Source organism: Primulina eburnea, chromosome 9 (genome assembly GCF_022965805.1).
Source record: "Primulina eburnea isolate SZY01 chromosome 9, ASM2296580v1, whole genome shotgun sequence".
Classification (NCBI taxonomy): Eukaryota; Viridiplantae; Streptophyta; class Magnoliopsida; order Lamiales; family Gesneriaceae; genus Primulina; species Primulina eburnea.
The window spans coordinates 27,685,450-27,700,861 of record NC_133109.1 but is presented as its reverse complement, the minus strand read 5'-3'; the positions used below and the strand labels follow the sequence as shown (position 1 = coordinate 27,700,861).

At 40.1% G+C, this 15,412-nt stretch overlaps 1 protein-coding gene across 1 annotated transcript; it reads left to right on the top strand.

Annotated features, from left to right (window-relative positions):
* Nucleotides 1-5,362: 5,362 nt before the first annotated feature.
* Nucleotides 5,363-5,854, top strand: LOC140840852 (uncharacterized). Its single transcript, XM_073208014.1, has 2 exons — nucleotides 5,363-5,675; nucleotides 5,721-5,854. Exons 1-2 carry the CDS (start codon nucleotides 5,363-5,365, stop codon nucleotides 5,852-5,854), a joined length of 447 nt encoding a protein of 148 aa, XP_073064115.1.
* The last annotated feature ends 9,558 nt before the right edge of the window (nucleotides 5,855-15,412 follow it).

Genomic DNA, 15,412 nt, shown 5'->3' with positions numbered 1-15,412 from the left:
AACGAGAGAAGAAATAAAAGCAATGGCTGAAAACCGAGATCATCAGAATGAGCTCCCGAGAGATGTGCCAATTCGAGAACATTTTTGCCCAGTCATAAACACTCATTATTCTGGAATAGCTCGCGGAACCATTGTTGCTAATAACTTCGAGCTCAAGCCTGCACTTATCAACATGCTTCAACAGAACCAGTTTGGAGGAGCAGCCACTGCAGATCCCCATCTTCACCTCAGAACTTTTCTGGAGATCACAGACACGGTAAAAATTAACGGTGTTTTTGACGAAATTATTCGATTGCGCCTGTTTCAGTTTTCTCTCAGGGATCAAGCTAGGAGTTGGCTTCAATCTCTACCTCTGGGTAGTATTACTACATGGGCAGATTTGGGTACGAAGTTTCTGTCAAAGTATTTTCCTCCTGCTAAATCTGCTCAGCTGAAAATAGAGATCACCAATTCCATGCAGAGCGAACTCGAAGTGTTATATGCGGCATGGGAGTGATACAAAGAACTACTCAGGAAGTGACCGAATCATGGATATGCAGATTGGGTGCAGATTGAGTTATTTTACAATGGTTTAGATGAGCCGACTAAAGGGAATGTGGATGTAGCCGCCGGAGGTACTATTTTTTATAAAACACCTGATGAGGCTTATGAATTGCTTGAATAGATGATCATTAATAGTTATCAGTGGTCGAGTAAGAGATCTGGATCAAGGAAACCTGATGGAGTGTACGCCGTAGACCCGATCACAACACTTACTGCACAGGTTTCGGCATTGGCCACACAGATTGCAGCGATGAACAATCCATGCCAATCTACGTCTGATGTAGCATTGGTGACTACTGAGGAAGAGCCAATTGTGGAGGAAGCTCAGTACATCAATAACAATCGTGGCTATGGAGGTTATCGAGGTAATCCTCCCCCTAATACTTATCATTCAGGTTTGAGGAATCACGAGAATTTCTCTTATGCGAAGAACAAAAATGTGTTTAGTCCTCCATCAGGGTTCAATACACAGAAGAGGGAGGGAAAACCATATTTTTAGGATCTAGTTGGGACATTTGTGTCTGAATCTGGGAAAAGAATGGCTAGAACTGAGTCTCATCTTGATAACATGGAGACATACATGGGCAATATGGGTGCCACGATAAAATCTTTAGAAACACAGATTGGGAAACTAGCTATTGCTTTGACAGATCAGAATAGAGGACAGTTCCCAAGCAATACAGAGGTGAATCCTAGGGAGCAATGCAAAGCTGTCACACTAAGGAGTGGCAAAGAAATTGGTGTCCCAGAGCCTGCTGAAGAGAATGTAGAGATCCTTGTTGAGAAAGATGATGAAAATGGTGTAAGTGTTGAAAATGACAAAGTAGAGGAACCTGAGAAAGTACTTAAACAGCAGCCCTTACCAAATGTGAATCTTCCATACCAAATGTGAAGTGGTAAAATCGTGTAAGAGATAAAAATTTTAAGTGTTGTGAAGTTGTAAAATCGTGTAAGTGAGAAAATTTTTAATTGTTGTGAAGTGAAGTGGAAGAAATTGAAGCAAATTTGCATGTATTTATAGAGAGTGATGAAAGAAAATGGAGGGGAGTTTAGGTGGGAACAAATTTTTTTGAAAATGGCGACGGTTTTGGATAAACGGTCGCGAAATTATAAATCGGCGACGGTTCAATCTAAACCATCGCTAAATTGAAACTGTCGCCAAATGTAGCGACGGTTTAGAAATAACCGTCGCTAGTGTTAAACATGCGACAATTTTTCTTTATCTGTCGCTAAATTTAGCGATGATTTAGATTAGATTTTTAATTACGCGACGGTTGTCTAAAACGGTCGCTAAGTTTAGCGACGATTAAAGAAAACATTGTCGCTAAATATGCCACAAAATTCACTTCCCACTACGGTTTTCTCTAAAAACGTTGTCGAATGTCCCAAAATAAACGCTAATACACAACGGTTTATAGAACCGTTGTCTTTGACCCTAAAAAACGCTCAAAGACAACGTTTTATAAAACCGTTGTTTTTTACCCTAAAAACCGTTGTGGTTTGCCCCCAAAAGACAACGGTTTTATAAAAACCGTTGTCTTTTTCTTAAAAAACACACTTTTAACAACGGTTTTCGCTAAAACCGTTGTTAAAAGTGTGTTTTTGTTTACCATTTTTCTTGTAGTGACATTTGCCGACGCATTGGAGCAAATGCCCAATTATGCTAAGTTCATCAAGGATGTGATGTCCAAAAAGAGGAAACTTCAAGAATTTGAGATCGTGAAACTAACCGAAGAGTGCAGTGCCATACTCCAAAGGAAACTACCACAAAACTCAAAGATTCAAGGAGTTTTACTATTCCTTGTGTTATTGGTGGTTCTAGAGTAAATAGAGCTTTATGTGATTTAGGTGCCAGTATTAATTTAATGTCTTTTTCTATTTACAAGACCTTGGAGCTTGGTGAGGTGAAGCCTAGCACTATTACTTTGCAGCTGGCAGACAGATCACTGACCTATCCACAAGGATAGTCGAGGATGTGCTGGTAAAAGTAGACAAATTGATATTTCCTATTGCTTTTGGCATTTTAGTTATGGAAGAAGACCAGGAGACTCCGCTTATCTTCGGAAGACCATTCTTGGCCACCGGAAAGGTCCTGATTGATGTGCACAAGGGCGAGCTCACACTGAGAGTAGGTGGAGATGAAGTGGTGTTCAACATCTACAACACCATCAGAGGACCAAATGAGGTAAGTACATGTAATAGTATTGATATCATTGATTCATGTGTATCTCAAGTGAGTGCAGGTAAGTTGACGAAAGACTCCTTGGAGAGATGCTTATTGGAATCAACTTCCATATTGGTTGAAGAGGACTGCGATGTGAGAGAGGAGTTACTTGCTCTCAATACGCTGCCTAAAGAAAAGATTGATGCCCAGCATGAAGAGTTATTTGAAGATTCAAGTAAAGAAGTACCAAAAGCACCCCCTGAATTAAAGGATTTACCGAGTCATTTGTGATATGCATTCCTAGACGAGAGTTCGTCCTATCCGGTAATTATATCTTCTGCTCTTACTATTGATGAAAAGGATAGGTTGTTGAGAGTATTGCGAGAGTTTAAATCTGCTTTGGGATGGACAATTTCTGATATCAAGGGGATTAGCCGTACTGTTTGTATGCATAAAATCTTGATGCAGGAGTCTTATTCCCCCTATGTTGATCATCAGAGGAGGCTTAATCCAGCCATGAAAGAGGTTGTGAGATCTGAGGTATTAAAATTGTTAAATGTTGGTGTTATTCATGCTATGTCTGACAGTTATTGGGTTTCACCAGTACAAGTAGTGCCTAAGAATGGGGGTATAACTATGGTGATAAATGAGAATAACGAATTGATTTCAACTCGTCCAGTGATTGGTTGGCAAGTGTGTATAGACTACAGGAAATTGAATGATGCTACTAGAAAAGATCACTTCCATCTTCCCTTTATTGACCATATGCTTGATAGAGTAGGTGGTTATCATTATTATTGCTTTCTAGATGGTTATTCAGGTTACAATCAAATTGTCATAGCACCGGAGGATCAAGAGAAGACTACCTTCACTTGCATCTACGGTACATTTGCTTTCAGGAGAATGCTATTTGGTCTTTGCAATGCACCTGCTACGTTTCAGAGGTGTATGATGGCCATATTTTCTGACATGGTGGAGGAAATAATGGAGGTTTTCATGGATGATATATCTGTCTTTGGTTCATCATTTGATCATTGTTTGCAGAATTTGACGCTTGTTTTGCAGATATGTCGGGAGAAGAATTTAGTGTTGAATTGAGAGAAATGTCACTTCATGGTGCAACAAGGTATTGTGCTTGGGCATAAGATTTCGGCTAAAGGAATAGAAGTGGACAAGGCCAAAGTTGTGGTAATTGAGAATCTCCCACCGCCGAAGAATGTGAAAGGGATCAGAAGTTTCTTGGGACATGTCGGGTTCTATCGTCGTTATATTAAAGATTTCTCTAAAATTACTAGACCTTTATGTAATTTGTTAGAGAAAGATTCTACTTTTATTTTTGACAATAATTGTTTGCAGGCATTTAACAGGATCAAGACATCACTGAATTCTCCACCCATTATGATAGTGCCTGATTGGAATGAGCCCTTTGAGCTCATGTGCGACGCTAGCGACTATGTTGTGGGAGCAGCATTGGGACAAAGGCGAGACAAGATGTTCAAGGCTATTTACTATGCAAGTCGTACACTTAATGCAGCCCAACAGAATTACACAACTACTGAGAAAGAGATGCTAGCAATGGAGTTTGCATTCGATAAGTTCATAACATATCTCATTGGCACCAAAGTAACGGTTTTCACTGACCATGCAGCTCTTTGTTACTTGTTTGCAAAAAAGGATGCAAATCCCAGGTTGATACGATGGATACTCCTACTTCAAGAATTTGACTTTGAAGTCAAAGAGAAGAAATGTTGTGAGAACCAGCTGGCAAATCACTTGTCACGCCTAGAGTTGGAAGAAAGAACTGAAGGTGGAGTGATCAATGAGTCGTTCCCAGATGAACAACTCTTCAAGGTAAATGTTACACATCCTTGGTTTGCAGATATAGCTAATTTTCTTGTTGCAGAAGAATTACCATCATATTTAACTTATCACCAAAAGAAGAAATTTCTTCATGATGCCAAGTTTTATCTGTGGGATGATCCCTTTTTGTTCAAGATGCGCTGATCAGATGATTAGACGGTGTGTAACAGAGTAAGAAACGAGTACGATTCTAGAGCAGTGTCATTCTTCACCCTACGGTGGACACTTTGGAGCATCTAGAACAGCAGCTAAGGTACTACAGTCAGGTCTATATTGGCCGAATCTGTTTAAGGACAGTTATACTTTAGTTAAGTCATGTGATAAATGTCAAAGAGTTGGTAATATTTCTAGACACCACGAGTTACCACTAACAAACATTTTGGAGGTGAAAATTATTTATGTCTGGGGTATTGACTTCATGGGTCCATTCCCATCCTCTTTCGGCCAATCGTATATTTTACTTGCTGTTGACTATGTCTCTAAATGGGTGGAAGAAATTGCCACCAGTACTAATGATGCTCGAGTTGTTGTTAAGTTTGTCCACATGATATCTTCACAAGATTTGGAACACCTCGAGCCATAATCAGTGATGAAGGTACATATTTCTGTAACAAAATTTTTAACTCACTGTTGGCCAAGTATGATGTGAAGTACAAGGTGACACTGGCATACCACCCGCAAGCTAATGGGAAAGCAGAACTATCCAACAGGGAGATCAAGTAGATATTATAAAAAACAGTGAAGACAAACCGGAAGGATTGGGCTATTAAACTGGATGATGCGTTATGGGCGTACATGACTGCATACAAGACACCTATCGAGATGTCACTTTATAGGTTGGTCTTTGGGAAAGCTTGTCATCTACCTGTGGAACTAGAGCACAAAGCATTTTGGGATGTGAAAAGGCTAAATTTTGATATGGGAGCATCTGGCGAAGAACGACTGCTGCAGCTAAATGAAATGGAGGAATTCAGGAATGATGCATACGAAAATGCTAAGATATACCAAGAAAAAACCAAGAAATGGCACGACAAGCAGATTCTTCGACGAGATTTTGAACCAGGGCAACAGGTGTTATTATTCAATTCTCGACTGAGGTTGTTTCCTGGTAAGTTAAAATCATGATGGTGTGGACCATTCACAGTGGTAACAGTGTATCCACATGGTGCAATTGAGTTGAAGTGCAACAATGGCCAGACATTTAAAGTAAATGGTCAGATGATCAAGCGTTACTTTGGAAGTGAAGTGCGACACATGGAAAACATTCCACTTGGAGAACCAAAGTAGACAGGAGAAAGTCAGCCTGATGACTATAAACCAAGCGTTGTGTGGGAGACAACCCACATTATTTATTTGTGCATTCGTTTTGCTTTATTACTTTATTTCAATTCCTTAGTTGTTAATTTTAATTTTCTCTATTCAAGTATTAAGTTGAATTGTTTAATTTTTTCAGGTATTATTATTAAAAAGAAATTTATTGATTGATGGACAGTGTGCATCATGCATATGCGCGATTTATTTTTGCGCACATGCGCGATCCCCAACTCGGAAGGCAGAGGAGGTCGTGCATATGCGCCACTCAAGGCGCGCATATGCGCGAGATGACAAGATCCCAAACTTGAAAGGCAGAAGGTTCGGCGCATATGCGCGCAAAGACTAGGCGATACACTCGGAAGGCAGAGACCTTCGCACATATGCACCACTCATGGGCCCACATATGCGCGATATGACAACATGCAGGACAGTAGCCTTCGCGTATATGCGTCCATTTAAGTCGCGCATAAGCGCGTGATCTAATTTAAGAAAAAAAGGGGGGCATCGCGAACCATTCTCATCATAAAACAGCCGCGCCTCTCTCTCAGAAAACCTCACAGCCGCTCAGTAGAAACGCACCGCCTCCGTAGCTCTCTAAAAGCCGACCGCCACCTTCAATCAACACCGTGACTTAAGACCGTACTCCTAATTCCGGTCATCTTCTCGTTCAAGTAAGGGGTTTTCTCCAGATTTTGTTAAAATTTTCAGAATAGTAGGAATTGTATTCGATCTATTTGAGGAACCTTTAATATTGTGAATTGGGCACTTGTTGTTGTTCTCGAGTAGTTTGTGACTGGGTCATATATTGTATTGCTAACCGGATCAGTTGGTGTGGTGAGATTCTAATTGCTACGCACATTGTGGTGCGATTACCGGATTTTGGCTCTCCAGTTGTTGAATTTAGTGTGTGTGTGTGAGATTTGCATTATTGATTGATATGGCGCCAAAAAAGAATCAAATAAGGGCGCCTCTTCTTCCGCAAGTTTTGATTCGCACCGATTTTGGGTTGAGGAGGCCCAACAAATATATGATAGTCCTATGACACGGCCCATCATCCTGGAGAGGGGATTTAATTTATCGATTCCACGTGGTGTAATTGTAAATGAACTAAAACGAAGAAAATGATTTGAATTTGCTCACCCTCCTCTAGATGTTGTGATCTCAGTTGTGCGGGAGTTCTATGCTAATCAACGGATACGCCATGACGAGTCGAAAGTATTGGTGAGAGGTAAATTGGTATCGTTTGAATCTCAAACGATAAACATGATCTATCAGATGCCTAGCCTCGACCAAGACGAGTACAGTGAATTTCTAGAAAAAGGCGGTTGATTATTCAGAGGTCATTCGGACCGTATGTCAGGTAGGTGCTGTAATGACCCGATTTAATTACGTGTTATTTGGCGATAATTCTGATTAATTATTTTAAATTGAGGAATTTAAAATAATTAAGCCAAATAATTGAATTGTATGTTTATGCATATTTAAATTTTATAACACACGAGAGTTGAAATAATATAGACCGGGTCAAGTTTCGAACACAAAAGAATAAAGGATAAACATACATAATATATATATATATATATATATATATATATATATATATATATATATATATATATATATATATATATATTAATAATCTCTCTCACACACTAAACCTATGAACACACACAAATCTTCTTTCTCCCGTAACTTTCCGTCCAAAGCTCCAACCCACCGCCGCAGCTTTGACCGCCGATTGTGGTCGCACCGGTGACCGAAAAATTCAAGTAAATATACGATTAGAAAGCTCTCGACGAGAGCTATCCATTGATACCACCCTTGTTAGGTAAAATCGCGATTCCTGAAAACCCGTCAAAAAGCGTCGCCGGTTTCGCCGTTGAATTCGCCGTCTTCCGCCGCTCAAAACTAAAAATTGATTGAGGGGTTTTGTTCCTTGGGTCATAAGCTTCCTTTTGGTATATATTGAGGTATAAACTATGATTCCAGAAATTGTCTAAGGATTTCTCCATTTTTTGGTTAAATTTGATATCAATATTGATATTGGTTATATTTTTGGATGTAGGTACAAACTTTGAGTTGATTCGAGGTATTGAACAAATTTCAGAATATTTTACAAGAGATTTTTGAATTAGTGAGATGAATAAATCGAGTATCAGCTAGTTCGATGTTTTGCGACGAATTAAAATAGAAATAATTGATTTAGGCATTTTAGTCAAATATTGGATTTTAAGAATTTAAAATGTCTAAATAGTTGAAATTGGATTTTTAGAGAATTTAAATGGTTATGAAATTGTTATATGATAATAAGACCATTTAAATTAATATTCAGGTGATTTGTCTGAGTTGACAATTTCAGGACTTTCTTGAGGATTTAAGTTACTGGTAAATTAATTGAGGTACGTAGCGATCAGTTATTTTCACGGTATCTGACAGAGGCATCTGATGATCCTGTGTATGATTTATTTGCTATTTGCTGATTTATGTGATATTATATGCTGACTCGCATATTATCAGTTGGTAATTGATGTGCAAAATAAAATAAAATATTTCTTTTGTTTACACACATTTTATTTTAGTTAGACACATCAATACCACTGAACATATCTGTAATGCCCGGAAATTTAATCTTAGTAATCTATAATTATTAAATTATAAATTGATATAATTATGAAAGGATTAAACGGGACACGGAATAAGAATAAATACGACGGGTGCAAGTGTTGGACAGAATTAGTGGCGCCCGAGCGGTAAGAGATGACCGCCCGAGCGCCAAAGTTCCATAAAAACACATCTTGGACAGAAGGTGTGGCGCCCGGGCGGTAGTTTTTGACCGCCCGAGCGCCAATGTGCAATCCGGAAAGAATTTGGACAGAGGATGCCGCGCTCGAGCGGTAGTTTATTACCACCCGAGCGCCGACCGAAATTCATGAAAGATGACACGTATCATTAACCGAGCAACTTAGTATATATACATATATACGTTTGTTCTTTTAGAAAAGAAAAGAAAAGAAAGAATCGAGAAAAGGGTTCTTGTATATGTGTTGAAAATCCTTACGCCTTTTCTGAGAAATCCGTCCGTCCGAATTGTAATCTGACTTCAGTACTGTAATCCTATCAACGTAGGCTACAACTTGACGTAAGTTTTACTACGTTTTGACATGCTTTGAAATTATGCTATTGTCAGAATTGAATAGGATTCATATATGATGTTCTTGATATGTTAGACATCGTAGAATCGAAGTCAGATTAAGAAACAGACTGATTATGAAAATGTGATGATTTTCGGAGTATATTGATTTAATACCGGACAGATTTGAATTGTGACGGGATTACGGATTGTATTGGATATGGGTTATGGATTGTAACTGTTATCTGGTGATATGGTATTGACGGAGATACTGAGTTTGTACCGTTATGCTGTTGATTTTGAATTAAATCAAGATTGATCAGATTGTTATTGATTTGAAAGGTACATTGACATGAGATTATTGATATTGTCATTGCCAGATAGGCTGTGAGTTCAGGACTGCGACTGAGCCAGAAACCGACGAAAGAAAGGTATAAGTCAATGTGGTATTGGGAGATGGACTTGAGTCGGTTTAGACTTGGGTTTCCCTAAATCACATACTATACTTTATGGCATTGATATTGGCATTGATTGATTGATATACTTGTTTTCTTGAGTTATAGATTACAGGTATTAGAAGAGTAATCTTATGACAGAAGTGCCGTTAGTGGTGGGATCACCACGGGCACATTGCACGATGTTATAAGATGGTGTATTGGCGGTTGTGCCAAAGACTGTCACTGGATGTTTGGCTATCGATGTGGATAGGATGGTGACTTTTTCTATTACTGTTAATCAGTATTGTATCGATGTGGATAGATTAGTAGCTCTTCTATTACTGTTAATCGATGTCATATCGATGTGGATAGAATTAGAGTTGCTTCTATTACTGTTAATCGGTACTATATTGATGTGGATAGAATAATAGCTTCCTCTATTATTGGTAATCGATACTATATCGATGTGAATAGAACTGGAGTCTTTTCTATTACTGTTGATCGATACCATATCGGCGTGGATAGAACTGAAGTCTTTTCTATTACTGCTAGTCGATATATGCATGCCAACTTCTGGAATCGGGATCCCTAGACTAGGATTGTGTCTAGTCTGAATGATGTAGCTACGAGTATTGTCGACAGTTTGATATTGATTATGTTTCAGACTTTGTTACATATATCTGTTACCTGATTACATGCTTTATATTGTTTATATGATGGCATGTTTCGTTGATTTATACTGGGAGTATATTCTCACCGGTTTATCCGGCTGTTGTCTTGTCTGTATGTGTACTTGACAACAGGTGGGACATGATCAGGGTCCAGGAGATGAAGAGAGAGATCGTGATTAGAGTGGTGGCACCGGACTTGGACTAGAGATAGGGTTGAACACTTGATAGTAATTGTCAAACCCTAGTTTGAATAAATTTGTTGTAATACAGGACTTGTATTTTATATACTGATATGTATATATGTTTTAATTTCACTATGTTCTGCATTTTAAAAAAAAAATTTAGACCCTGTTTTTAATTGATTAATAAGTCCCAATAATGATTAAGAACTTGATTAGCGTCCGGGTCCCCACAACAGGTGGTATCAGAGCCATAGATCACTTGGACTGAGATAGAAGCTAGTGAGCGGGGTAGATTGATTTTCTTTCCTGCTTTTGATTGTTAGCATGATTCCTGTTTTAATACATATTTGCCTGAGTATCTGATTTTGATATGGTATTGTGTATTATTCGGAATGGATCAGCTGTAAGATGATCCGAGGAGGATTGAAACTGGTAAGTGGTAATTGGAATTACTAACCTCTTCGATTATCAGATATGCCTCCGAGAAGAATGCCAGAACTGGGGAGTACCTCAAATCCTCCCATGGATGTGACACCTACAGCAATGGAGAAATTGCTGAAAAGATTTCAGTCATTCCATCCACCGACTTTGAAAGGAACGGAGAATTCCGTAGAATGTGAGAGTTGGTTGGACGATATTGAATCGTTGTTCGATTCTTTGGAATATACCGAGGAAAAGAGGGTGAAACTGATCGGACAACAGTTGCATGACGTTGCTAAACACTGGTGGAACACGACAAAACGGGCTTTGGAATTACGAGGTACGGCCATTACCTGGAATGTGTTTAAGACTGAATTTTATCTACGGTTCTTTCCAGTTTCATATAGGAAGGACAAGGGAGCCGAGTTTGCAAACTTGAGACAGGGCCAGTTAAACATTGAGGATTATGTGGCTAAGTTCTGTACTCTGCTCCGATTTGCCCCTCATGTGGCTGGGAGTGATGAGGCCGTTGCAGACCAGTTCATAAATGGTCTAAATCCTGAAATCTTTACCCTGGTGAACACTGGAAGGCCAAACAATTTCACTGATGCTCTGAATCGAGCTAAGGGAGCCGAAGCCGGATTGATAAGACAGAAAGAGGCTTCGTTTGTGCCTTCAGTACCGAGTTCACAGATGCCTCCACCATTTCCTCGATTTGAAAGTGGTAATGGAAGTGGGAAGAAAGACTTCCTGAAAGCTAAGGGGAAGAAATTCAAGAAATCTGGAAGTAGCTCATCCAGTTCGAGTGGCTCTAGACAGACTGGTCAGGGCCAGAGTTACACAGGACCATACTGTAGCACCTGTGGAGGGAGGCATTCCACAGAGCAGTGCAGAGGAGTGTTCGGCAACTGCCGCATCTGTAAGCAGCATGGACACTTTGCCCGAGTGTGTCCACAGCGTGGTGCCCAGGGATCTCAGGCTGCTGAGTCGGCTGGATCAGCGGCTCAGACAGGAAGACGATCTTCTGCCGTTCATTCCTTTCAGCCAGCACTGTCTACTCAGTCACAGCAGAGGCCAGGAGGGAGCCAGACAGCGAGCCAGCCTCCTCGACAGCAGGCCCGACTATTCGCTTTGACTGAGAAGCAGGCACAGGATACACCTGATGATGTCGTGGCAGGTAACTGTTTTATTTTTGGTTATCCTGCATATGTGCTGATTGACACTGGTGCATCGCATACTTTTATTTCTGAAAGGTTTGCATTGAGTCATGCGTTGCCTATTGAGTCATTGTCTGCAGTAGTGTCTGTCTCTTCGCCGTTAGGGACATGTTGGATGTCAGTAAAATCTGTTAAATCGTGTATACTGCAGTATGATGGGCATACGATTGAGTTAGACTGTATTGTGCTTGGTTTATCTGATTTTGATTGTATTATCGGTATCGATACGTTGACCAAGTACCGAGCTACAGTCGATTGCTTCCACAAGATAGTTCGATTCAGACCTGAGATGGCTGAGGAGTGGAAATTTTATGGTAAGGGTTCTCGTGCCAGAATTCCTTTGATATCTGCCATGAATATGACACGATTATTGCAGAAAGGAGCGGATGGATTCCTGGTATACTCAGTTGATTTACTGAAATCGAGCCCATCATTGGAGGACTTGCCAGTGGTGTGTGAATTTGCTGATGTCTTTCCAGATGAGATTCCTGGATTGCCTCCGATTCGAGAGATAGACTTCAGCATCGAATTAATGCAAGGAACAGTTCCATTTCTAGGGCTTCATACCGGATGACACCGATCGAATTAAAAGAGTTGAAAGAACAGTTGGAGGATTTACTGGCCAAGGGATATATCAGACCGAGTGTATCTCATTGGGGTGCTCCCGTACTGTTCGTGAGGAAGAAGGATGGGTCGATGAGACTTTGTATCGACTACAGGCAACTGAATAAGGCAACGGTAAAGAATAAATATCCATTGCCTCGTATTGATGATTTATTTGATCAGTTGCAGGGTTCTTCGGTGTATTCCAAGATCGATTTGAGATCTGGATACCATCAATTGAGAGTCAGGGACTCTGATATCTCTAAGACTGCATTCAGAACTAGGTATGGACACTATGAATTTATTGTCATGCCTTTTGGTTTGACGAATGCACCAGCGGTATTTATGGGATTGATGAACCGCGTCTTCCAGAAATATTTGGATGATTTTGTTATCATATTCATTGATGATATGTTGATTTATTCAAAGAATATGATGGAACATGCTGATCATCTGAGGACTGTATTGAGAATTTTGAGGGCTGAGAAATTGTATGCTAAGTTGTCGAAATGCGAGTTCTGGTTGAAACAGGTGGTATTTCTGGGACATATCATATCCGGAGACGGGATATCAGTTGATCCCAGCAAGGTTGAGGCAGTGATTTCTTGGCCAAGACCGACATCGGTACCAGAGATTCGCAGCTTTATGGGTTTGGCAGGATATTATCGCCGATTTATTAAAGATTTCTCAAGCATTGCCAAACCGATTACGCAGTTGACTCAGAAAAATGCTCCATTTGTCTGATCAGAAGAATGTTAGACCAGTTTTCTTGAATTGAAAAAGAGATTAACCAGTGCACCGGTGTTGACTATCCCGTCAGGTACTGGTGATTTTGTTGTTTATTGTGATGCATCTCATCGAGGATTGGGTTGTGTTTTGATGCAGCGAGGGCATGTAATCGCTTATGCCTCAAGACAACTGAAACCCCATGAATTTCGTTATCCAATTCATGATCTTGAATTGGCAGCCATAGTCTTTGCGTTGAAGATATGGCGACATTACCTCTACGGTGAGAAATTCGAGATTTATTCTGATCATAAAAGCTTGAAATAACTGTTTTCGCAATCAGAGCTGAATATGAGACAGCGGAGATGGCTGGATTTACTGAAAGACTTTGATTGTGAAATCAAATATTATCCGGGGAAATCCAACGTAGCAACAGATGCACTGAGTCGAAAGGTATGTGCACTATCCTTATCGACGATAGGTGTATCGAATTTGATAGAAGACGGCTGTTTGTCTGGATTAGCTTTTAAAACAGATCGTCAGCCTCTGAGATTATGTGCAATTCGAGCTGAATCGACATTGATATTGAGAATCAAAGAGGCACAGAAAAGTGATCAGAATATACAGAATTCGATTTCTATGGTCAGAGCGGGACATCGATCAGAATATCAGGTGAGAAATGGCATTTTGTATGTGAATAATCGTCTGATTGTGCCGAATGTTTCGGATTTGAGACAGCGAATACTGACAGAAGCGCACAACAGTCGTTTTAGCATTCATCCTGGTGGCAGAAAAATGTATAATGATTTAAAGACACAATATTGGTGGAAACAAATGAAGTCTGATGTGACTAAATTTGTAGCCAAGTGTCTGAATTGCCAACAGGTGAAGGCTGAAAGAAAGAAACCAGCAGGATTGTTACAGAGTTTGTCCATTCCTGAATGGAAATGGGATCACATTTCCATGGATTTTGTGACACAGTTACCACGTTCCTCCCGAGGTTGTGATGCGATTTGGGTTGTGATTGATCGATTGACCAAATCTGCATGTTTTATTCCATACAAAATGACATATAGATATGATCAGATGGCCGATATTTATGTTCGGGAAGTGGTTAGACCGCACGGAGTGCCAAAGTCGATTATTTCAGACCGTGACCCTCGGTTTACTTCGCACTTCTGGCAGAGTTTGCAGCAAGCTCTAGGTACAAAGCTACATTTAAGTACCGCATATCATCCACAGACTGACGGAAAATCAGAACGAACGATTCAGACATTGGAAGATATGTTAAGAGCTGTAGGGCTTGATTTCATCACAAATTGGCAAGATGCATTGCCTCTTTGCGAGTTTTCGTACAACAACAGCTATCAAATGAGTATTGAGATGGCTCCATTTGAAGCGTTGTACGGAAAGAAATGCAGATCCCCGCTTTATTGGGATGATATCTCTGAAGTTCCTGAGACCGGACCGGATATGATCAGAGATATGACCGAGAAAGTGAAATTGATTCAGAAGAAAATGAAGGCAGCTCAGGACAGACAAGCCAAATATGCCAACCTTCGACGTAGACCGTTGGTATTTGAGGCAGGAGACCGAGTGTTCCTGAAAATTTCTCCTTTCAGGGGTGTTGTTCGGTTTGGAAAGAAAGGGAAATTGTCTCGAAGATATGTTGGTCCTTATGAAATTCTCGAGAAGATAGGAGATCGAGCCTATCGACTCGCATTGCCGCCTTCATTATCTGGAATACATGATGTCTTTCATGTATCGATGCTGCGGAAATATCTCCCTGATGATTCACACGTGATTCAACCAGACGAGACTGAGCTGGACGAGACATTGAGTTATGTCGAGAAACCGATCCGGATTATCGATCGTAAAGAAAAACAGCTCAGAACGAAGATAATTCCATTGGTGAAAGTACAATGGACTCGTCATGGCATTGAAGAAGCAACTTGGGATACTGAGTCTGATATGAGACAAGAATTCCCAGCATTGTTCCACTGATGTAAATTTCTTATATAGTTTTGTATATATACTCCTTTTGATACGAATGATATGCCTGTGATTTCGGAGACGAAATCGTATCTTAGGGGGGAGAAATGTAATGCCAGGAAATTTAATCCTAGTAATCTATAATTATTAAAT

What these genes read in the sequence shown, in the direction of transcription:
- LOC140840852 (XM_073208014.1), top strand. Translation starts at nt 5,363, where the DNA reads ATGACTGCATACAAGACACCTATCGAGATGTCACTTTATAGGTTGGTC. An exon ending in TCGACTGAGGTTGTTTCCTG is followed by an intron (nt 5,676 to 5,720) that starts GTAAGTTAAAAT and finishes CAGTGGTAACAG; the next exon opens with TGTATCCACATGGTGCAATT.